General features: G+C 42.3%; 2 protein-coding genes across 4 annotated transcripts; one reads left to right on the plus strand and one right to left on the minus strand.

The window, feature by feature from the left end:
• The first annotated feature begins 631 nt into the window (after nt 1-631).
• LOC311114721 (uncharacterized protein) lies at nt 632-7376 on the plus strand. The gene is made up of 15 exons (XM_084157228.1): nt 632-756; nt 844-905; nt 1059-1159; nt 1331-1553; nt 2681-2838; nt 3029-3159; nt 3247-3308; nt 3461-3561; nt 3733-3955; nt 5426-5583; nt 5773-5903; nt 5991-6052; nt 6203-6303; nt 6474-6649; nt 6782-7376. Exons 1-15 carry the CDS (start codon nt 682-684, stop codon nt 6875-6877), a joined length of 1860 nt encoding a protein of 619 aa, XP_084013354.1. The 5' UTR covers nt 632-681; the 3' UTR covers nt 6878-7376.
• Nucleotides 7377-8542: 1166 nt separating this feature from the next.
• On the minus strand, nt 8543-19971 carry LOC311119972 (uncharacterized protein). Of its 3 annotated transcripts, none has more exons than XM_084157799.1 (3): nt 19692-19971; nt 8989-9235; nt 8543-8880 (listed from the first exon to the last, which is right to left on the minus strand). In XM_084157799.1, exons 1-3 carry the CDS (start codon nt 19924-19926, stop codon nt 8694-8696), a joined length of 669 nt encoding a protein of 222 aa, XP_084013925.1. In that variant the 5' UTR covers nt 19927-19971; the 3' UTR covers nt 8543-8693. The 3 variants fall into 3 exon arrangements, with proteins under 3 accessions (XP_084013925.1, XP_084013926.1, XP_084013924.1); XM_084157800.1 differs by adding an exon at nt 16863-16945 and having other exon boundaries at nt 8543-9235; nt 17044-19971; XM_084157798.1 differs by having other exon boundaries at nt 8543-9235.
• Between the last annotated feature and the right edge of the window lie 5523 nt (nt 19972-25494).

Genomic DNA, 25494 nt, shown 5'->3' on the forward strand with positions numbered 1-25494 from the left:
AACTAACATATAATAACCTACCAACAATAATAGTAACTATTGAACCATTCAAGCTAGAGACACAAACCAACATTGACATGTTCAGGCTATCCTATCCAATCAATCAATTTTTCCATCTACCTACTTTTCCCAACTATAACCAGTCACTTCCATTACTACTGCAGTGACTACCACTACTATAACTTATTTCACAACCATAAATACTTTAAGACAAGCTAGCAAGAACACACATTTTCTTTAGGAAATTGACTTTTTATTTATTATTATTTTCTCTTAGATTTGGCACAGTGATGTTTTTTGTTAGACTGATGTTCCAGCTCAACACACCAGTCCCCACTAAGGATGATGTCCTTGGTGTCGTCGACAAGCAACTGTATCTTCAATTCAACAATCAGACGAACACTCAAACCACCTTCCAGAATGGAACTTATATCAGTGAGTTTAATAAATTAGGCTTATATCATGAAGACATTTATTTCCACTCTATAATTTTTTTTTATAGGTAAACGTTCAACTGCTTCCGCTATGTAAATACTTCTTGAATGTTTTCTAATGTTGAAACTCCTAAATTGTAGCAGTTCATGTTGTCTGTTGCTATAGTGACCATTGTTTTGTGTGCTCACAGAACTTACAGATACTTCATTTGCCGTCGATCTTGGTTTCAAAATAACCAATGTAACCATGGAGTCGCAAAGCAATAGCCTCACTTTCACCAATGAGACCTACAGCCAGATAGAGGATTCAATTAACAGCCTAGTAAGATACCTCTATACATAAGATACAACCATGGTCATGTTCAGGTCATGACAGTAATTGACAACTTGGTGTTTTGTCCCCTTTTAGCTCCATGATATTCTTTGTAAACCAGACGGCAAACAGTTTGACTTTCCCAAACCCAACTTCACGTAAGTACAACGTCATGTCTGTGAACCAACCCAGCTTTCTCAACTGCACTCTTTAGAATGTCTGCAGATGTCATACAGCTGCTGTTTGTACAGCTAAACAGGATGGAGGGAACATGTTCAACTCTCACACAAAACCAATTTTTACGTCCACAGTACTGTTGGCACTCAAATCAGGGCAGACGTGATGTATGTATACAAAAAGGAAGACATCAACCTCCCTAGTGCTTTTCTAGAGGAAGTCTTAAAAGTCTCAGGTATGCTGCTTTTGTTGCTATTTCTGTTTGATATTACGGTGAGTTATCAAACACCATGTCAAATATGCGTAATACTCAATCTCGAAAAAACACTTTCACATCTATGGTACTGTATATGACGTATTACAAGTCTATAATCCCCCCTAAAATGTATTTTCATTTATATTCTAGGTCTCCTGCCAACCACTGTTGCCCCAACAACCACCACCACCACTGTGGCTTCTACTACGGCAATTAAAACTGCAGGTCCTACAACAACAACCACAATTGCTGCTCCTACAATGACTACAACTGCAGCATCTACAAGTACAACCACAATTGTACTTCCTACCTTGACAACGACAACTGCAACTTTTACCTCAACTTCTATGGCTTCAGTGACAGCAACAACTAGGTAAGCAAGATAATTTAGTAGAATTATTTTATGCAATTCAATTAACACTTTGTCAATCAATGAACCTTTGAAGCGAAGAACCATGTATATCCGTGTTTGTGTCGTTAAATACTGATATTTTCAAAAAGCATTCAAAATGTCAGCCTTTCTTTAGAAAATGTATTTGAGTACCTCAGTTGGTAGAAAGGCGCTATATAAATCCAATCTATTTTTATTAGTGTGCTTGCTGAAGGCAAGACCACTAGATTTATTACATACTTCTTCTAATTATTTGATTCATTTAGCCCGTTTTAGCACCTAAACGCTTCAAGCTATGAACATGGAACCAACTTAGATTACTTGAGAAAATATTTTTTTCCATTAATACCTGTAGTCGTACAACAATATTGAAATCAGCTCCCAATGCATTTCAACACCAAACCAACATTGATATTTTCAGACTGACCCAACTTAGATTGTTTTTATTCAGCTTTTTTATACTATTTATACTTGTTGAACTATAACCATTTTAAAGTTGCATAAAAGCTCCATAGGCTTTAATGAGAAATATTTGGTTACGCCACTTCTCTTGAACTATTTATGCTACAAAGACCAAACCAACGTTGAAATGTACAGACTGACCCATCTTAGATTGCTTGTCAAAAGCTTCACATTTTCTAAAACTTTTATAAACTGTAATGATAAAATTTGCATAAATTGCCGTAACACTTTATGGATTGAATGCCAATCATGGGAATACAGTGGTAAACATTTAAAATGCTGCTGCTTCTTAACCATTTTAGCTACAAACTTTTAAAACAACTTTAACATTTTCAAAACGTTATAAACTATACGAATTCAAACAAGTATAAACTAGCATATAATAACCTACCAACAATAATAGTAACTCTTGAACCATTCAAGCTAGAGACACAAACCAACATTGACATGTTCTGGCTATCCTATCCAATCTATCAATTTTTCCATCTACCTACTTTTCCCAACTATAACCAGTCACTTCCATTACTACTGCAGTGACTACCACAACTATAACTTATTTCACAACCATAAATACTTTAAGACAAGCTAGCAAGAACACACATTTTCTTTAGGAAATTGACTTTTTATTTATTATTATTTTCTCTTAGATTTGGCACAGTGATGTTTTTTGTTAGACTGATGTTCCAGCTCAACACACCAGTCCCCACTAAGGATGATGTCCTTGGTGTCGTCGACAAGCAACTGTATCTTCAATTCAACAATCAGACGAACACTCAAACCACCTTCCAGAATGGAACTTATATCAGTGAGTTTAATAAATTAGGCTTATATCATGAAGACATTTATTTCCACTCTATAATTTTTTTTTATAGGTAAACGTTCAACTGCTTCCGCTATGTAAATACTTCTTGAATGTTTTCTAATGTTGAAACTCCTAAATTGTAGCAGTTCATGTTGTCTGTTGCTATAGTGACCATTGTTTTGTGTGCTCACAGAACTTACAGATACTTCATTTGCCGTCGATCTTGGTTTCAAAATAACCAATGTAACCATGGAGTCGCAAAGCAATAGCCTCACTTTCACCAATGAGACCTACAGCCAGATAGAGGATTCAATTAACAGCCTAGTAAGATACTTTTATACATAAGATACATCGATGGTCATCTTCAGGTCATGATAGTAATTGACAACTTGGTGTTTTCTCCCCTTTTAGCTCCGTGCTATTCTTTGTAAACCAGACAGCAAACAGTTTGACTTTCCCAAGCCCGACTTCACGTAAGTACAACGTCATGTCCGTGAACCAACCCAGCTTTCTCAACTCACTCTTTAGAATGTCTGCAGATGTCATACAGCTGCTGTTTGTACAGCTAAACAGGATGGAGGGAATATGTTCAACTCTCACACAAAACCAATTTTTACATCCACAGTACTGTTGGCACTCAAATCAGGGCAGACGTGATGTATGTATACAAAAAGGAAGACATCAACCTCCCTAGTGCTTTTCTAGAGGAAGTCTTAAAAGTCTCAGGTATGCTGCTTTTGTTGCTATTTCTGTTTGTTATTACGGTGAGTTATCAAACACCATGTCAAATATGCGTAATATTCAATCTCGAAAAAACACTTTCACATCTATGGTACTGTATTTGACATATTACAAGTCTATAATCCCCCCTAAAATGTATTTTCATTTATATTCTAGGTCTCCTGCCAACCACTGTTGCCCCAACAACCACCACCACCACTGTGGCTTCTACTACGGCAATTAAAACTGCAGGTCCTACAACAACAACCACAACTGCTGCTCCTACAATGACTACAACTGCAGCATCTACAAGTACAACCACAATTGTACTTCCTACCTTGACAACGATAACTGCAACTTTTACCTCAACTTCTATGGCTTCAGTGACATCAACAACTAGGTAAGCAAGATAATTTAGTATAATTATTTTATGCAATTCAATTAACATTTTAGTCATTTAGCAGACGCTCTTATCCAGAGCGACTTACAGTTAGTGAATACATATATATATATATATATATATATATATATTTTTATACTGGCCCCCCGTGGGAATCGAACCCACAACCCTGGCGTTGCAAACGCCATGCTCTATCAACTGAGCTACATCCCTGCCGGCCATTCCCTCCCCTACCCTGGACGACGCTGGGCCAATTGTGCGCCGCCCATGAGTCTCCCGGTCGCGGGCGGCTGCGACAGAGCCTGGATACGAACCAGGATCTCTAGTGGCACAGTTAGCACTGCGATGCAGTGCCTTAGACCACTGCGCCACTCAGGAGTATATTAACACTTTGTCAATCAAGGAACCTTTGAAGCGAAGAACCATGTATATCCGTGTTTGTGTCGTTAAATACTGATATTTTCATAAAGCATTCAAAATGTCAGCCTTTCTTTAGAAAATGTATTTGAGTACCTCAGTTGGTAGAAAGGCGCTATATAAATCCAATCTATTTTTATTAGTGTGCTTGCTGAAGGCAAGACCACTAGATGTATTACATACTTCTTCTAATTATTTGATTCATTTAGCCTTTTTTAGCACCTAAACGCTTCAAGCTATGAACACGGAACCAACTGAGATTACTTGAGAAAATATTTTTTTGCATTAATACCTTTAGACGTACAACAATATTGAAATCAGCTCCCAATGAATTTCAACACCAAACCAACATTGATATTTTCAGACTGACCCAACTTAGATTGTTTTTATTCAGCTTTTTTATACTATTTATACTTGTTGAACTATAACCATTTTAAAGTTGCATAAAAGCTCCATAGGCTTTAATGAGAAATATTTGGTTACGCCACTTCTCTTGAACTATTTATGCTACAAAGACCAAACCAACGTTGAAATGTACAGACTGACCCATCTTAGATTGCTTGTCAAAAGCTTCACATTTTCTAAAACTTTTATAAACTGTAATGATAAAATTTGCATAAATTACCGTAACACTTTATGGATTGAATGCCAATCATGGGAATACAGTGGTAAACATTTAAAATGCTGCTGCTCCTTAACCATTTTAGCTACAAACTTTTAAAACAACTTTAACATTTTCAAAACGTTATAAACTATACGAATTCAAACAAGTATAAACTAACATATAATAACCTACCAACAATAATAGTAACTCTTGAACCATTCAAGCTAGAGACACAAACCAACGTTGACATGTTCTGGCTATCCTATCCAATCTATCAATTTTTACATCTACCTACTTTTCCCAACTATAACCAGTCACTTCCATTACTACTGCAGTGACTACCACTACTATAACTTATTTCACAACCATAAATACCTTAAGACAAGCTAGCAAGAACACACATTTTCTTTAGGAAATTTACTTTTCTATTTATTATTATTTTCTTTCAGATTTGGAACAGTGGTGGTTTTTGTTAGACTGATGTTCCAGCTCAACACACCAGTCCCCACTGAGGATGATGTCCTTGGTGCCTTCAACAAACAACTGTATCATCAATTCAACAATCAGACAAACACTCAAACCACCTTCCAGAATGGAACTTATATCAGTGAGTTCAACAAATTAGGCTTATATCATGAATACATTTATTTCCACTCTATAAAATGTTTTATAGATAAAAACATTCAACTGCTTCCGCTATGTAAAACTTCTTGAATGTTTTCTAATTTTGAAACTCCTAAATTGTAGCAATTCATTTTGTCTGTTGCTATAGTTACAATTATTTGTGTCCTCACAGAACTTACAGATACTTCATTTGCCATCGATCTTGGTTTCAAAATAACCAATGTAACCATGGAGTCGCGAAGTAATAGAATCACATTCACCAGTGAGACCTACAGCCAGATACAGGATTCAATTAACAGCCTAGTAAGATACTTTTATACATAAGATACATCGATGGTCATCTTCAGGTCATGATAGTAATTGACAACTTGGTGTTTTCTCCCCTTTTAGCTCCGTGCTATTCTTTGTAAACCAGACAGCAAACAGTTTGACTTTCCCAAGCCCGACTTCACGTAAGTACAACGTCATGTCCGTGAACCAACCCAGCTTTCTCAACTCACTCTTTAGAATGTCTGCAGATGTCATACAGCTGCTGTTTGTACAGCTAAACAGGATGGAGGGAATATGCAACTCTCACACAAAACCAATTTTTACATCCACAGTACTGTTGGCACTCAAATCAGGGCAGACGTGATGTATTTATACAAAGAGGGAGAAATCAACCTCCCTAGTGCTATTCTAGAGGAAGTCTTAAAAGTCTCAGGTATGCTGCTTTTGTTGCTATTTCTGTTTTTTATTACAATGAGTTATCAAACACCATATAAAATATGTGTAATACTCAATCTCAAAAAAACACATTCACATCTGTGGTACTGTATATGACATATTACAAGTTTATAATCACTCTTAAATGTATTTTCATTTATATTCTAGGTCTCCTGACAACCACTGTTGCCCCAACAACTACCAGCACCACACCACTGCTTACCGTTTTGCTGACCACTCCTTTCAATACCACAAGTGGTGGAGGTTTTCCTGGCTGGGCTCTGGCCATTATCATCCCTTGTGGCATCGCTATCATTCTGGTACCACTGTGGATCCTGCTTTGTGTACGTATAGGCTTGTGTTCACTTGTGTACTCTGAAAATACTCTACAAAGTATATTATCAAATAAGCTGTTCAATCTCTGCAATGATATTGATTTAACATGTGAATCATACTTCCCCATCTTTGTTTTGTAGTGCATGCTGTGTGGCTGCTGTGCAGCTGTAAGGAGACGCTGGCACAGACGTAGATCTTACAATGTACAGTACACCACCAGAAACGGCCTCTTCTGAGGTGACAACACTAACATCTGTGGGCAACTGTCATCACAAGAACAGCCAATCATCTATATCTGCTAATCACGGGACTTTAATGCATGGAAAATCACTTGTGACTACACACCATTGCATCTGAGAAGATCAAGTGTGGACTTCCATATATTTTTATCATAAAAAGAAAATTGATAATAGGCAACATGTTTTTTGTGCAATGTACTACCTTTTATATAATGCATCTGGTTGTTAATCAACGTTACAGCTGAGCTGAACAAAGTATGTTTATATATTTATTAACTATGTCATGTGTGGTTTCAAGCTGTGCTGTCCACTGACTAAAACGGTTATCACTTATTTATTTAATGTATAATAAGCTTCATTACAATAATATTTTTTGTTGTTTTGTTATTTCCTCTCTTGATTAACTATGAACTAATTTATTTTAAAATCTGCAATACAGTACTTGTTACTTCATCTTACAGTTTGACAAATGTAATAAAAATACTTTATGAATGGGTTTGACTGCATGGTGATTACAGACAGCACATCTACACATCAAAAGTAGTCAAAATTGTCCGACCTGGCACCTTAAAGATCTATGTAAACCTTATTAAAGACCCAGTGCAGTCAAAAATGTGATTTTCCTGTGTTTTGTATACAGTTCCTTCACAGTGTTACAACCTGAATTTGAAATGGATTCTATTTAGATTTTGTGACACTGGCCTACACATAATACCCGATAATGTCAGTGGTATTATGTTTTTAGAATTTTTTACAAATTATTTAAAAAAGTAGATATGTATTCAACCCCTTTGTTATGGCAAGCTTAAATAAGTTCACATAACAATTCACATAATAAGTTGCATGGACTCTGTGTGCAACAATAGTATTTTGGCATGACTACCTCATCTCTGTACCCCACACATACAATTATCTGTAAGGTCCCTCAGTCGAGCAGTGAATTTCAAACACAGATTCAACCACAAAGACCAGGGAGGTTTTCCAATGCCTCGCAAAGAAGGGCATTAAAAAATAAATAAATAAGCAGACATTGAATAGCCCTTTGAGCATGGTTAAGTTATCAATTACACTTTATATGGTGTATCAATGCTGCACCCAGTCATTACAAAGATACGGGCATCCTTCCTAACTCAGTTGCCAGAGAGGAAGAAAACTGCTTAGGAATTTCACCATGAGGCCAATGGTGACTTTAAAACAGTTACAAAGTTAATGGCTGTGATAGGAGAAAACATAGGATGTACCAACAACATTGTACTTACTCCACAATACTAACTGAACTGGTGATGAGGTGGTGTTGAAGGAGTCAGGCGCAGGAGGCTAAATCACAGAATAACAGGCTTTAATCCACAAAAACACAGGGTTACACACTCCAGGGCACAAAACAGGTGCACTGGAAAATACAAGGCACATAGGAAAATACTGCAGTCGAACAAAATACACGAGCTCCACCGAGCTTCACTAACCGTCACAATAAACAATCACCCACAAGGACAAGGGGGCAGAGGGAACACTTATACACGGACTAATTAGGGGATTAGAACCAGGTGTGTGTGATAACGAGACAAGACAATTGTGGTGATGATTGGGGCGGCAGTGGTTAGTACTCCGGTGACGACGAACGCCGAAGCCTGCCCGAACAAGGAGGGGAGGCAGTCTCGGTCAAAGTCGTGACAGTACCCCCCCCCCCCCCCCTGACGCGCAGCTCCAGCAGCACGCCGACCCCGGCTTTGGGGACTGCCAGGAGGACGCGGAGCAGGGCGAGCCGGATGGCGACGTTGGAAATCCCGCAACAGGGAGGGATCGAGGATATCCCTCACCGGGACCAGCACCGTTCCTCCGGACCGTACCCCTCCCACTCCACGAGGTACTGAAGGCCCCCCACCCGACGCCTCGAATCCAGGATGGCACGGACAGAGTACGCCGGGGGCCCCTCGATGTCCAGAGGAGGTAGTGGAACCTCCCGCACCTCAGACTCCTGGAGTGGACCAACCACCACCGGCCTGAGGAGAGACACATGAAACAAGGGGTTAATACGGTAATCAGGGGGAAGTAACAACCTATACGTAACCTCGTTGATTCTCCTCAGGACTTTGAACGGCCTCACAAACCGCGGGCTCAGCTTCCGGCAGGGCAGGCGGAGGGGCAGATTCCGGGTCGAGAGCCAGACCCAATCCCCCGATACGAAGACCGGGGCCTCACTGTGGTGACGGTCAGCGTTGGCCTTCTGACAACGCTCGACACGCTGGAGATGAACGTGGGCAGCGTCCCACGTCTCCTCCGCGCGCCGAAACCAGTCATCCACCGCAGGAGCCTCGGTCTGGCTCTGGTGCCACGGTGCCAGAACCGGTTGGTAACCTAAAACACATTGGAATGGTGTTAGGTTAGTAGAGGAGTGGCAGAGAGAGTTCTGGGCATATTCTGCCCATGGCAAGAACACCGACCACTGCATTGATTCAATCACTGAAGGAATGAGGGGGAGAGGATAACTAAATCTTATCGTCTCCCTGTTCAGTGGTCGATAATCAATGCACGGGCGCAGCCCTCCGTCCTTCTTCTTCACAAAGAAGAAACTCGAGGAGGCGGGTGAAGTGGAGGGACGTATATACCCCTGGCGCAGGGACTCGGTGACATATGTTTCTATAGCCACTGTTTCAGCCTGTGACAGGGGGTATATATGACTCCTGGGAGGTACAGCGTCTACCCGGAGGTTTATCGCGCAATCCCCCGCCCGATGAGGTGGTAATTTAGTCCCCTGCGTTTTAGAGAACGCTTGCGCCAGATCGAGGTTTTCAGGGGGAATGCGCACGGTGGAGGTACTATCTGGACTTTCCACCGTGGTTGCACCAACGGAAACATCTAGACACCTACCCTGACACTCTCGTGAGAGCCCTCTGCGGCCATGAGAAGGTGGGGTTGTGGAGTGCTAGCCACAGGATACCTAATACCACAGGGAAAGCAGGAGATTCAATAATCGAAAAAATAACCTGCTCACAATGAGTCTCCTGGGTGATCATGGTGACTGGTATCGTGACTTCCGTAACAAACCCGGACCCTATTGGTCGACTATCGAGTGCTCTGATGGGGAGTGGAATGGATAGGGGAACCAATGAAATGCCTTGACGGCATGTGAATGTCCTGTCCATAATGTTCCCAGCTGCGCCTGAATCAACTAGCGCCTTACACTGGGGAACTACCATGTGATCGGGAAAGTGGATAGGTAGGGTACAGTGCGCAACAGAGGACTCTGAACAAGTGTGGGTGTTCGATCCCTGGGGTGATGCGTGAGTGCCCTGCCTGCCGCCTCCAGGCACAAAAGAACGTTGACTATGACGTGTGGTGTACTGTCCCTTCATGCCACCAGAGTGGCACTGTCGCTGTCCTCCTCCACTCTCTCGGCTGGCAGCTCCACCCAGCTCTATCTGCTCGGGATCAGAGTCGTCTGGGGTGGAAACGGGCAGACCCCTACCAGGACGTCCTCTGGCTGCCAGCAGGTTGTCCAACCGAATGGCCATGTCCACCGGTTTATTAAAGGACAACATGGTGTCCCGGCAGGCTAGCTCCCATCGGATGTCCTCCCACAGATAGCACCGGAATTGGTCGATCAAGGCCCGCTCGTTCCACCCGGACCCCGCTGCCAGGGTCCGAAACTCCAAGGCGAAGTCCTGCGCGGTCCTCATGATCGAAAACCGCCCGAAAGAGGTGAGCAAACTCCCTGTAGTCCTCCAATGCGGCTCCTCCTTCGTTCCACACCGCATTGGCCCACTCCAGGGCTTTCCAACAGAGGCAGGAAACGAGGACACCTTCTCCTGCTCCGATGGTTCCGGCCTGATGCTGGCGAAGTAAAGCTCCAATTGGAGGAGGAATTCCTGGCACAGCGCCGCTGTCCCATCAAACGCCAGTGGTCGGGATATCTGGATCCCTCCGGGTGCTGGGGTGTAGGTGGCTGGATCCGGTTGGCCAGCTGGTCTCGACAGATCGGGTTCTCTCCTCTCCCGGCGTTGAACGACCTGAAGAACCCGATCCATCGCTTCCCCCAAGCTGGCCAGCATCGTGGAATGCTCCTGGACCCGTGCCACGACTTCAGGCATGCGCTCTTCTCCTGCTGACTCCATGAAAATGGGTGGATGATTCTGTGATGAGGTGGTGTTGAAGGAGTCAGGCGCAGGAGGGTAAATCACAGAATAACAGGCTTTAATCCGCAAAAATACAGGGTTACACAGAAATGCGTCAAACACACTCCAGGGCACAAAACAGGTGCACTGGAAAATACAAGGCACACAGGAAAATACTCCCGTCTAACAAAATATACGAGCTCCACAGAGCTTCACTAACCTTCACAATAAACAATCACCCACAAGGACAAGGGGGCAGAGGGAACACACAGACTAATTAGGGGATTAGAACCAGGTGTGTGTGATAACGAGACAAGACAATTGTGATGATGATTGGGGCGGCAGTGGTTAGTACTCCGGTGACGACGAACGCCGAAGCCTGCCCAAACAAGGAGGGGAGGCAGCCTCGGCCGAAGTCGTGACAGAACTGACAGAGTGAAAAGAAGGATGCCTGTATATAATACAAATATTCGAAAACTTCTTGTCCTGAATACAGGGTGTTATGTTTGATGCAAATCCAATACAACACATTACTGAGTACCACTCTCCATATTTAAACCAAAAAGGGTGGCTATTTGATTAATCTAAAACATAAGAAATATTTTGATTTGTTTTAACACTTTTTTGGTTACTAAATGATTCCATGTGTTATTTCATAGTGTTGATGTCTCCACTATTATTCTACAATGTAGAAAATAGTAAAAATAAAGAAAAACCCTTGAATGAGTAGGTGTGTCCAAACTTTTGACTTGTAATGTAAATGTTTTATTTAATGTAATATCTTATGTTGTTCTTGTCTATTACTGTTCTGTACTTTGTCATGTATTTCTATGTTTTATGTGGACCCCAGGAAGAGTAGCTTCTGAATGTGCAGTAGCTAATGGGGATCCTTATAAACTAAACCAAGAAGACTGTGAATGTTCCTGAGTGGCCGAGTTACAGTTTTGACTTAAATCTGCTTGAAAATCCATGGCAAGACCTGATTATGGTTGTCTAGCAATTATCAACAACACATTTGACAGAGCTTGAAGAATTTTGAAAAGAACCATGGGCAAATGTTGCACAATCCAGGTGTGGAAAGCTCTTAGATTTACCCAAGACTCACAGCTGTAACCACTGCTGCCAAAGGTGATTCTAATGTATTGACTCAGTGGGTTGAATACTTATGTAATCAAGATAAATTAGTGTTTTATTTTTCATATTTTATTTTACTCTATGGTTAACTATTTAGCAGCCTTATAGCTTGGGGGTAGAAGCTGTTCAGGGTCCGGTTGGTTCCAGACTTTGTGCATCGGTACCGCTTGCCATCAGGTAGAAAAGAAAATAGTCTATGACTTGGGTGGCTGGAATCTTTGACCATTTTTAGGGCCTTCCGCTGTTCTGACACCGCCTTTTATAGAGGTCCTGGATGGAAGGGAGCTCGGCCCCAGTGATGTACTGGGCCGTACCCACTACCCTTTGTAGTGCCTTGTTGTCGGATGCCAAGCAGGTGCCATACCAAGCGGTGATGCAGCCAGTCAAAATGCTCTCAATGGTGCAGCTGTAGAACTTTTTGAGGATCTGAGGGCATATGCCAAATCTTTTCAGCCTTTTGAGGCGGAAGAGGCATTGCTGTGCCATCTTCACGACTGTATTGGTGTGTGTGGACCATGTTAATTCTTTAGTGATATGGACACTGAGTAACTTGAAGCTCTCGACCTGCTCCACTACAGCCCTGTCGATGTGGATGGGGGCATGCTCTACCCTCCGTTTCCTGTAGTCCACGATCAGCACCTTTGTCTTGCTGAAGTTGAGGGAGAGGTTGTTGTCCTGGCACCACACAGCCAAATCACTGACCTCCTCTTTATAGGCAGTCTCATTGTATTCAGTGATCAGGTACTACTTGCTAAAAAATATACAAAAAGGACCGAGGTAAGAATCTCTTTAAAGTAAAAAAAAACTGTGGCTCTGCCACTTGGTAAACAGCTGAAAGACGAGGGAAATGTAACCCCTCTCATAGACATTTCGTCTAGTGCAAGCACTGACAGTCCAAAGACGAAAATGATAGTTTTAACTGGTTTAAGCTATCAATTATTTACAAACAATGGAGTAAAACAGGGTTCATTTGATTGAGTGTAATGAAGACAATAGTGAGTATTGCAGAATTTTTATAACAATTGATGCAAAACTATATCATAATATAAATCCAGAAAATCACATTGTATGATTTTTAAGTAATTAATTTGCATTTTATTGCATGACATTCGTATTTGATACATCAGAAAAGCAGAACTTAATATTTGGTACAGAAACCTTTGTTTGCAATTACAGAGATCATACGTTTCCTGTAGGTCTTGACCAGGTTTGCACACACTGCAGCAGGGATTTTGGCCCACTCCTCCATACAGACCTTCTCCAGATCCTTCAGGTTTCGGGGCTGTCGCTGGGCAATACGGACTTTCAGCTCCCTCCAAATATTTTCTATTGGGTTCAGGTCTGGAGACTGGCTAGGCCACTCCAGCACGTTGAGATGCTTCTTACGGAGCCACTCCTTAGTTGCCCTGGCTGTGTGTTTCGGGTCGTTGTCATGCTGGAAGACCCAGCTACGACCCATCTTCAATGCTCTTACTGAGGGAAGGAGGTTGTTGGCCAAGATCTCGCGATACATGGCCCCATCCATCCTCCCCTCAATACGGTGCAGTCGTCCTGTCCCCTTTGCAGAAAAGCATCCCCAAAGAATGATGTTTCCACCTCCATGCTTCACGGTTGGGATGGTGTTCTTGGGGTTGTACTCATCCTTCTTCTTCCTCCAAACACGGCGAGTGGAGTTTAGACCAAAAAGCTCTATTTTTGTCTCATCAGACCACATGACCTTCTCCCATTCCTCCTCTGGATCATCCAGATGGTCATTGGCAAACTTCAGACGGGCCTGGACATACGCTGGCTTGAGCAGGGGGACCTTGCGTGCGCTGCAGGATTTTAATCCATGACGGCGTTGTGTGTTACTAATGGTTTTCTTTGAGACTGTGGTCCCAGCTCTCTTCAGGTCATTGACCAGGTCCTGCCGTGTAGTTCTGGGCTGATCCCTCACCTTCCTCATGATCATTGATGCCCCACGAGGTGAGATCTTGCATGGAGCCCCAGACCGAGGGTGATTGACCGTCATCTTCTTCCATTTTCTAATAATTGCGCCAACAGTTGTTGCCTTCTCACCAAGCTGCTTGCCTATTGTCCTGTAGCCCGTCCCAGCCTTGTGCAGGTCTACAATTTTATCCCTGATGTCCTTACACAGCTCTCTGGTCTTGGCCATTGTGGAGAGGTTGGAGTCTGTTTGATTGAGTGTGTGGACAGGTGTCTTTTATACAGGTAACGAGTTCAAACAGGTGCAGTTAATACAGGTAATGAGTGGAGAACAGGAGGGCTTCTTAAAGAAAAACTAACAGATCTGTGAGAGCCGGAATTCTTACTGGCTGGTAGGTGATCAAATACTTATGTCATGAAATAAAATGCAAATTATTTACTTAAAAAACATACAATGTGATTTTCTGGATTTTTGTTTTAGATTCCGTCTCTCACAGTTGAAGTGTACCTATGATAAAAATTACAGACCTCTACATGCTTTATAAGTAGGAAAACCTGCAAAATCGGCAGTGTATCAAATACTTGTTCTCCCCACTGTGTGTATATATATATATATATAGTTTAGGATATAGTTTTGCATATATATATATATACACATACACATATGGGTGTTTTGGGCAAACGTTAAATAAAGCAGTGAATTTGTGAGATTATGTTGGCTTTAAATGTCATGACCTAAATTGTTTCTTTCTCTCAGACAAAATAAAATCTTAACAGATATCCAATCTGTATACAACTATTAATCCAAAACGATTTGGATTGGACTCTACAATGCATTCTTTCACACAGGATGGTGACATTTTCAACACAAGTGATGCGTTTCTCTTCAGAGGGGAATATCTTTCTCTGTGAGAGGAACAATTACACTGTTTTACATCATGAATGCTTAAGGGTTGTTATCTCGGTGTATTAAACTATAGATTCATGAGAGTCATTGAATATTTTGAAGATGTCTAATATCCCTGAAGTAATTCTGGATTGACGTGCATGGCTGTTCAGGTGATGACCTCATTCACTGACAAAAATATGTGAAATTAGACATTAACATCACACAAGTGTTACAAGTGTTTTTATGATCAAATATGATTAATTTATAGTAACAAATCATTTTAGAAGCTAGGCATTTTATAGCTCTTTCATTATATTGGAAGGGTTTGCTCCAACAAATATGAATACACAATTTATTATGATATACATTACATGACAGAAGTTGGATAGATGTTCCTGCATCAGTTGAGACAAAGAGGACGAGTCGGAAATGGGAAGCACGTCACCAGTAACGTCACTGCCGGATCCGCTTCTTGCCCTAGCTAAACATGAGCAGAATTCCTGCCTGCATTTTAAACCCTGCCTACCCAAACTCTTGATTTGTTGAGAGTTGTCTGTCTGAAGAGGATCCTCCCCTAAAAAAATGTTTCCCCATTTCGAAATGTCAAGAGAGCAGCCGACATCCTCCCCAGACCTTCTGCCGTTCCATAGCTTACGTTGCCTGACGACTCACGCTGAATGTATTTCTGCTGCTTTATCGATTGCTACATACATTCAGTCTCAAACTGCTATCCTAGAAGTCGTTTGTGTGACTTGAAAATTAGCTCCATTGTACAAAACAAACTCATCAGCGATTGGATGGTCTTTAACAAATCTAACCAACCAGAGTATCAAAGTTACAGAATATTACTTTGTGGGTTACAGCGTGCAAACACGACCAACACCATCAATCATAGTTAACAAGTTTTAATGTTATTCTGCCATTGCCACCATATAAACCACAGGTGTCGTAAAAGAGTGTCGTAAACAATCACATCAATACATCTTCCTTTTTTCACCAGCTTTTTTTTTAAACAAACATACATTCACAAATACCAACTCATCCCTGTTTCAAAATAGTCAATAGTGAAAATATCAAAACAAACCCTAACAACTCAATGAGTCAGCCTCTCAATCTTTGGTCCATTAAACATCACCACTGAATAGTCAGTCTTTCTGGAGGCCTGCTGGCCCTCTCAGACCTGCGCAGGGTCTGAGGCACTGTGTCCGAAGCTACTGTCACAGAAGCATTCCCACTTGTTCTCCTTTCTTTGTCCTGTGTGTTCAGTGGCAGTTTACCTGTGTCCTGAGCGTCCTCAAACATCTCGTGTTCTCAAAAGGCTTTGTCTATTGCGTCGATACACAGCCCCATCTTCTGTCCTGACTGTATATGACCGAGGCGCAACCTCCTCCAATAAAGTAGCCTTTCAATCCCATGAATCCGGACCCCGAATTCGAACCACATCCTGAGCTGCCAACGGTGACAACACTCTAGCAGTTTTGTCATAGTAAGAGTTTTGTCTTGCCTTCAACTGCAGGGCCCTGTCCTGCACAGCTAATGGGCAGTCATTCAGGCAGAAAATAGGCAACCTGGAACGCAACTTGCGTCCCATTAAGATTTCTGCAGGTGACCGGAAACATTCCAAGGGCGCTGCTCACAATAAGAGTCTCTTCACGATTTGCACACCTTTTTCAGCCTTTCTGTTACTTTTAGGATATAGTGGACTAGAGGATATATGTCTGAACTCATAATGCTCTGCAAACATCTTAAAACTCAATGCAAGCAATTGTAGGTGCATTATCAGAAACCACCACTAGGGGAATCCCATGCCTAGCAAAAAATGATTTCAAACGCAAAATGACAGTCTTTGATGTTGTGCTGGACAAGAGTGCAATTTTAGGGAAATTTGACAAGTAGTCAATAGTCAACAAATAGTCCTTACCATTGCAGTGAAACAAGTCGACTCCAACCTTCTCCCAGGCTGTGGTGGGTACCTCTCCCATAACCATGGGCTCCTTGTGCTGTCTATAATGAAATTTGAGACGTGTCACAATTTCCCACCATTTGCTCAATGTCAGAATTGATATTTGGCCAATAAAGGGACTCCCTGGCCCTTCTCTTACATTTCTCAGCTCCCAGATGTCCTTCATGCACTCTCTGTAGCATCTCCTGACGCATTGAAGTAGTTGTCACTATTCTGTTATTCTTCAACAGCACACCATTGACCACTAACAGCTCTGCGCTTAGTGGGAAGTACTGCTCACAAGAGCCTTTTTGCCAGCCAATTCCAGATTCTGGATCACCTTGCAAAGAATGGGATCTGTTATGGTCTCTTCAGCTATTATCCTTAGTTGCTGCTCAGAAACAGGAAGTGACTCCATGACCATACCCACATACAAGGCAACCTCCTCCTCCATTGACTCCTGACTGAGGCTGATTTGGCTCACCACTAGTGGAGCCCTTGAGCCTTGAGAGGGCATCTGCTACCACTAAAGTTGACCCAGGCACATAGGTTAAAACAAAATCATAGCGTTGCAACCTCATCATCATCCTTTGAAGACGAGGAGGCATGTCATTCAGATTTTTTTGAGAGATTGAAATAAGGGGTTTCTGGTCCGTTTCTAGAATCACCTTTGTTAAGCCATAAATGTAACAGTGAAACTTCTCACAACTAACGACCAACCCTAGGCACTCCTTTTCTATTTGAGCATAACGCTTCTCAGCATCAGTCAAAAAATGGGCCACATAAGCCACAAGCTTCCACATACCTTGATGCTCCTGAAGCAGCACTGCTCCAATGCCATCTTTGGAGGCGTCCGTGGATACCTTAGTAGGCCTGTCAGGTTCGAAAAAGGTTAGCACTGGCTCTTCAGCCCAAATGTTATTTTCATCGTTCCACTCTCTTTCATGTTCTCTGTTCCATGAGAACTCTGTCTTGTCCTGAAGGAGTGTCCTTAAGTTCACAGGTTTGGTACAAACATCCCCAAATAATTGACCATACCCAAAACACTCTGAATGCCTTTCCTATCTGTGGGATTTGCCATCTCCCTCACTGATTTGACCTTGGCATGATCAGGCTGCACACTCTCTGAGGACAGCTTATCCCCCAGAAATGTGATTTCCTTAACACAGCCTGATTTAGCTTCAAACCATGCTTCTGAACCCTCTGCAGTCTTTTCCAGCCGCTCATTGTGTTCTAGCATAGTGGACCCCAAGATCATCCAAATTCCCTCTAACCCCTCAAAAACACTTTCCATGGCCTTGTGAAAGAGCTCAGGGGCAGAATTTATGCCAAAAGTGTCTCCCGAGTGGCGCAGTGGTCTAAGGCACTGCATCGCAGTGCTAGCTGTGCCACTAGAGATCCTGTTTCGAATCCAGGCTCTGTCGTAGCCGGCCACGACCGGGAGACCCATGGGGCGGCACACAATTTGCCCAGCGTCGTCCAGGGTAGGGGAGGGAATGGCCAGCAGGGATGTAGCTCAGTTGGTAGAGCATGGTGTTTGCAACGCCAGGGTTGTGGGTTCGATTCCCGTGGGGGGCCAGTATAAAAAATTAATGTATGCACTCACTAACTGTAAGTTGCTCTGGATAAGAGCGTCTACAAAAATGTAAAAGGTACCCTCTTAAAGGAATATCTTCCAAAAGGAGTATTGACTGTACACAGTTCGGTGCTGGCTGCATCCAACCTCACCTGCCAGAATCCATTTGAAGCATCCTATCTCCTCCCTCTTAGGAATCTGAAAATGCTCCCTTTTGATACATTTATTAAGGTCCATACAGACTCTCAGATCTCCATTCCTTTTCCGCACACACACCATGGAATTGACCCAGTTTGTTGGCTCCTCTGTTTTCACGAGCACATTGAGTTTCCCCATTATTCCCAACTCCTTCTTTAGATCCTTCCATAGTGGCACCAGAACTCTGCGTGGTGCATGAATCACTGGCTTGGCATTCTCTGTGAGAGTAATAGAGTGAATGAGAGGCAATGCCACGAATCTTGTGAACACATCAGAATATCTTTGAGCAATCTCCTCACCATTTTGATTACTTGTCACCCGTTGAACACTGTGCAGCCAGTCAAAGTCATTAATGGTGTACACTCGCTTAACCAGTCCCAAAATAGAATCATGCAATCTGTGATGGTTCTTGCCCGTCCTCCATGCAATCCACAGTACCCACAAACAAATCACTTTGTTCATTCTCCTCCATTTCAATGGCGTGAACATTCTGTCTCCCATACTTGTCCTTTGCAAAACACATTTTTACCCTTGCACTTGTAGCAACATTTTCCAAAAGCAGGGCATTTCCTGGCCTGGTGCATGGTGCCACTCCTATTACACTCATATTGGTTGTGACTCCTTGGGTCAAAGTCATATTGCTTGTGTCTCCTTTGCTCATAGCGCCACCTTGTGTCTTTGTCTACAAAATTCACTGCTGTATTTTCCACCTCCATAGCAGTGTTTGCTGGTGTGGAGCTAAAAGTTTTAATATGCAATTGTGCCAGGTCATTCGCCTGACATATTTTTACTGCAGTGTCCAAATGTAACTCATTTTCCCGCAGACATTTTTCTCTAACTCTGGAGTCATTTATACCAAACACAATCTGATCTCGAAGCATAGAGGAGGTTTACAAAATTACACGTCTGTGCTTTTAATTTCAAATCTGTAAGAAAGACGCCAAACTTTTCACCTTGCAGTTTTATACGACAACGAAACACACAACGTTCATATGTCTTGTTCTTCTTAGGTAAACAATATATATCAAACTGACCCAGTACCTCCGCCAACCCGTCTTCATCCTCCTCATTTGGAAACGTGAAGGTATTGAATATATCGATTGCCTGTGGTCCCGCTATAGTAAGAAAGAGAGCAACTTCATGTTCATCCGGCTCCTTTGTAACTCCACTAGCAGACATATACAGCAAAAACCGCTGCAGAAATGTTTTCCAATTCGCGTCCACATTCCAATCCAGGCTCAAAGCCTTTGGTGGCTTGATAACATCCATTACACTTCCATAAACTCCCACATTCACAGAAAAAAAAAACGATTTTCACTCATGGTACCAAGTATTACTTACTGGGTCACAGCGAGCAAGCACACCAAACACCATCAATCATAGTAAACAAGTTCTAATGTTATTCTTAATCTTCAGTGGGGTTTATCGGCGGTTGGCATCCAACGTTAAGGTGCATTACCGCCACCTACTGTACTGGAGTGTGGGCCTGAGACAGGGAGAAACTAAATCCTACCTGCCAGCCCCGTTGCTCTTAAAAAAGATAACAAAATATTTGAGATTATATCTAATGACGTTCTACTCAATATACTCTTTAAACTAATTTCCTGTATCCCCTTCTCCCTCATACTAGATCTCATCCTCTCTCTTTCCCTCTGATACTGCCCACGCTGCAGCTATACATGCTCCACGGTCTCTGTTTCATAACAATAATCACACTTTCCTGTTGGATGCTTTCCTATCACATGTAATGTCTTATTCAACTGGCTGTGTCCGACCCTTAATCTTGTAAAAAAAGCCTCCTCTCTTCTCTTCTGTCCCTTCCTGCCATCCTCCCCTCCCCGACTTTCCTCTGTACTTGAAATACAACTCCTGAGTGGCGCAGTGGTCTAAGGCACTGCATCGCAGTGCTAACTGTGCCACTAGATCCTGGTTCGAATCCAGGCTCTGTCGCAGCCGGCCGCGACCGGGAGATTCATGGGCGGTGCACAATTGGCCCAGGGTAGGGGAGGGAATGGCAGGCAGGGATGTAGCTCAGTTGATAGATAGCTAAATATGTAAAATAAATGCCTTCCCTTATTATCTCTATTCCACTTCTCCTGCCACCTCTGCATCATCACTGTATATATCATTTTGCCTCTGCCTTGCTCATTAAAACTTCAACATCAACAGCCCCACTACTAAGTGCTTGTTTAGCCTGTTCATCTACTGCCTCGTTCCCCTCCACCCCCACATGGGCTGGGACCCAAGTAAATCTTATCTGAATACCCATCTGCTTAATCCTGCCATGGGTTTGTAGCACCTCATAAAGCAGGTCTTGTCTGCTACGTGAGCTAAAGGACTGGAGACTCATTAACACTGCACATGAATCAGAGCAAATAACTACTCTGTCTTGTTTGACTTCCTCTATCCACTGCAAGGCCATCAGTATGGCCTTTTAATGTTATTCAACGGCGGCAGGTAGCTTAGTGGTTAAGAGCGTTGTGCCAGTAACCGAAAGGTCGCTGGTTCTAATCTCCGAGCCGACTAGGTGAAAAATCTGTCGATGTGCCCTTGAGCAAGGCACTTAACCCTAATTGCTCCTGTAAATTGCTCTGGATAAGAGCGTCTGCTTAATTATTATTCCGCCATTGCCACCATATATACCACAGGTGTTGTAAAAGAGTGTCATAAACAATCACTCAAAACCTCATCATTACAGATAACGTCATCATGTAGGCCGGCTCTGGCCCAACCCATTGATTTCTGGGAGCAATCAGAATGGTCAGAATGTGTTTGCATTCTAGAAATCATCAGGGACGGAGGCATTTCCAGACTCATAGAGGAGAAGAAACGTCAGTTGGCCAGAACGATGTGGATGGGTAACCAGGCTATAGCTTACGATGCTCCAAGGTCTGAGATATCCGAGACTATGTCTTCTCAGGTTGTTTTGAATGTGAAATGTCATATAACTCCGTGAATAGGTTGGGCAATATGAGCCTTACAAACTAAAGCTCACACCCTAAAAAATGACACCCTAAAAAAATAAACATGTTCTCTTCGCCTAGCAAGCATAACTGAATTGCACACACATTACATCCATGGCAACGTTCCTTATTAGCCAAGAAGGCTCTGATTTGAACAATTAGACAAGTTGAGTCAGCCATCCCCCTCAGGGAGCATGTACAAGTTCAGAAGTGATACATGTTGCTGGTTAGAAACAAGTTGCACAAAATCATTTGTTTTTAGATCAACTGATTGTATTGATCACTTTTGGGCATAGTGCCCAGCTAAAGGGCACAACCTTGAAAAGCTACTGCTCCATTTTTGCAACCCATTGTTACACCTGGGTTATTATAATGATAAAAATAACAACATTTCATTTTTAGAACGCATTTCCCAAGTTCAATGCACATAAGGTAGAAAACAAAAGCTAAACTAAAAACAGCGTCAATACATAAAAAAGTAGAAACCGATCACAATACATAAAAACATTACCTACTAATGCAAAATATAGACTTTAAGCAAATTAAGCAATCAAACATTAAAAGGTAGCTTGAATGGTTATGACTTTAGTTGTTTTTTAAATGAGGAAATATAAGCTGCCTCCTTGACATGTACAGATAGAGTGTTCCAGAGCTGAGGGGCCACATGTGAGGAGCTCCTGTCACTCATGCTGTGCAGGGTTGTGGCTGGTATGACCAGGCTGTTTGAGCCTGATGATCATAGAGTGCGTGCTGGGGAATAGTTCTCTAGAAGTTGGCATACAGTGGGGAGAACAAGTATTTGATGCACTGCCGATTTTGCAGGTTTTCCTACTTACAAAGCATGTAGAGGTCTGTAATTTTTATCATAGGTACACTTCAACTGTGAGAGACGGAATCTAAAACAAAAATCCAGAAAATCACATTGTATGATTTTTAAGTAATTAATTTGCATTTTATTGCATGACATAAGTATTTGATTACCTACCAACCAGTACGAATTCCGGCTCTCACAGACCTGTTAGTTTTTCTTTAAGAAATCCTCCTGTTCTCCACTCATTGCCTGTATTAACTGCACCTGTTTGAACTCGTTACCTGTATAAAAGACACCTGTCCACACACTCAATCAAACAAACTCCAACCTCTCCACAATGGGCTAGACCAGAGAGCTGTGTAAGGACATCAGGGATAAAATTGTAGACCTGCACAAAGCTGGGATGGGCTACAGGACAATAGGCAAGCAGCTTGGTGAGAAGGCAACAACTGTTGGCGCAATTATTAGAAAATGGAAGAAGTTCAAGATGACGGTCAATCACCCTCGGTCTGGGGCTCCATGCAAGATCTCACCTCGTGGGGCATCAATGATCATGAGGAAGGTGAGGGATCAGCCCAGAACTACGCGGCAGGACCTGGTCAATGACCTGAAGAGAGCTGGGACCACAGTCTCGAAGAAAACCATTAGTAACACACTATGCCGTCATGGATTAAAATCATGCAGCGCACGCAAGGTCCCCCTGCTCAAGCCAGCGCATGTCCAGGCCCGTCTGAAGTTTGCCAATGACCATCTGGATGATCCAGAGGAGGAATGGGAGAAGGTCATGTGGTCTGATGAGACAAAAATAGAGCTTTTTGGTCTAAACTCCACTCGCCATGTTTGGAGGAAGAAGAAGGATGAGTACAACCCCAAGAACACCATCCCAACCGTGAAGCATGGAGGTGGAAACAACATTCTTTGGGGATGCTTTTCTGCAAAGGGGACAGGACGACTGCAACGTATTGAGGGGAGGATGGATGGGGCCATGTATCGCGAGATCTTGGCCAACAACCTCCTTCCCTCAGTAAGAGCATTGAAGATGGGTCGTGGCTGGGTCTTCCAGCATGACAACGACCCGAAACACACAGCCAGGGCAACTAAGGAGTGGCTCCGTAAGAAGCATCTCAAGGTCCTGGAGTGGCCTAGCCAGTCTCCAGACTTGAACCCAATAGAAAATCTTTGGAGGGAGCTGAAAGTCCGTATTGCCCAGCGACAGCCCCAAAACCTGAAGGATCTGGAGAAGGTCTGTATGGAGGAGTGGGCCAAAATCCCTGCTGCAGTGTGTGCAAACCTAGTCAAGACCTACAGGAAATGTATGATCTCTGTAATTGCAAACAAAGGTTTCTGTACCAAATATTAAGTTATGCTTTTCTGATGTATCAAATACTTATGTCATGCAATAAAATGCAAATTAATTACTTAAAAATCATACAATGTGATTTTCTGGATTTTTGTTTTAGATTCCGTCTCTCACAGTTTAAGTGTACCTATGATAAAAATTACAGACCTCTACATGCTTTGTAAGTAGGAAAACCTGCAAAATCGGCAGTGTATCAAATACTTGTTCTCCCCACTGTATGTATTTAGGTGCATCACCTTTGAGGGCCTTAAAGGTGAGCAGAATAATCTTGAACTTGTTCCTATATTAAACAGACAGCCATTAGAGGTTTAATAAAACAGGGATGAAGTGTTATTTTGTGTGGTGTGTGAGATTATTCTGGCAGTTGCATTCTGGATCATCTGGAGTTGAGACAGGAGCCTTACTGGGATTCCTGTCAGCAGTGCATTGCAGTAGTCAAGTTGATGTTACCAGGACATGCACAAGCTTCTCAGCATCGACAGTGGACAAGAACTACATGATCAAATCGATGTTATGTAGATGTAAATATGACACTTTCTTGGTGTTGCAGATGTGTGCTTCAAATGAGAGATTACAGTAAAAAAAAAGTTCCTGGTGGTGGGGTAAGCTGCGTGGTGTCATCATCCAGAGAAATTGAGAATGTGCTCAGCTTGCTCCATGCAGTCTTAGAGCCATTAAGCACAAGCTCTGTTTTGCTGCAATTAAAGTTCAGGAAGTTCAACTGCATCCATCTCTTGATTGCATTTAGACAGTCTGTCAGTTTAGTTTTTACAGTCTCAGTGTCCCCATTTGTCCTTACATATATTTGTGTGTCATCAGCATAAGAATGACAGTTCAGTCCAAATCTTCGGATAAGTATACAGTGGTGTAAAGTACATTAAAGTAATACTTAAATCGTTTTTTGGGGTATCCGTACTTTACTATTCATATTTTTGGCAACTTTTACTTTTACTTCACTACATTCCTAAAGAAAATAATGTACTTTTTACTCCATTCTTTTCCTTTTCCTTTTGATACTTAAGTACATTTTAGCAATTCCATTTACTTTTGATACTTAGGTATATTTAAAAGCAATACTTTTACTTTTACTCAAGTAGTATTTTACTGGATGACTTTCACTTTTACTTGAGTCATTTTCTATTAAGGTATCTTTACTTTTACTCAATTATAACAATTTAGTACTTTTTCCACCACTGTAAGTATACCATGTGGCAGCATGTATATAGAGAACAGGAGTGGCCCCAGAACAGAGCCATGTGGGACCCCTTGAGTGACTGTGGCAGGGTTGGATTTATAATTGGCAAATGTCACAAATTGTTGTCTGTCATCAGATAGGAGCGAAACCACTGGAGAGCTGTGCTAGAGTATCCACACAAGTTGTGTAGTCTGTTGATGAGAATATCATGATTCACTGTGTCAAAGGCTGATGTCATGTCCAGAAGCAAAAGGATGCTAGTGTCCCCATCATCAGCTGCCATCAATAAGTCATGTCATACTCTTACCTGGGCTGTCTCTGTGATGTGCTGTGCACGGAAGCCAGACTGGAAGGGATCATGGAGACTGTTGGTTGAACGGTAGTTCTGTAGCTCTATTGAGACTACACATTCAAGGACCTTTGATAGAAAGAGCAGGTTGGAAATTGGTCTGTAATTGTCAAGGGTGTTGGGGTCAAGTCCAGGTTTTTTCAATGTTGGTGTAACGGA

The sequence above is a fragment of the Coregonus lavaretus genome (genome assembly GCF_964263955.1).
Source record: "Coregonus lavaretus genome assembly, chromosome: 3".
Lineage (NCBI taxonomy): Eukaryota > Metazoa > Chordata > Actinopteri > Salmoniformes > Salmonidae > Coregonus > Coregonus lavaretus.

What these genes read in the sequence shown, in the direction of transcription:
- LOC311119972 (XM_084157798.1), bottom strand. Translation starts at nt 19,926, where the DNA reads ATGGATGTTATCAAGCCACCAAAGGCTTTGAGCCTGGATTGGAATGTG. An exon ending in CGGGTTGGCGGAGGTACTGG is followed by an intron (nt 9,236 to 19,691) that starts GTCAGTTTGATA and finishes AATGTGTTTTAG; the next exon opens with GTTACCAACCGGTTCTGGCA.
- LOC311114721 (XM_084157228.1), top strand. Translation starts at nt 682, where the DNA reads ATGGAGTCGCAAAGCAATAGCCTCACTTTCACCAATGAGACCTACAGC. An exon ending in AGGATTCAATTAACAGCCTA is followed by an intron (nt 757 to 843) that starts GTAAGATACCTC and finishes GTCCCCTTTTAG; the next exon opens with CTCCATGATATTCTTTGTAA. An exon ending in GGAAGTCTTAAAAGTCTCAG is followed by an intron (nt 1,160 to 1,330) that starts GTATGCTGCTTT and finishes TTTATATTCTAG; the next exon opens with GTCTCCTGCCAACCACTGTT.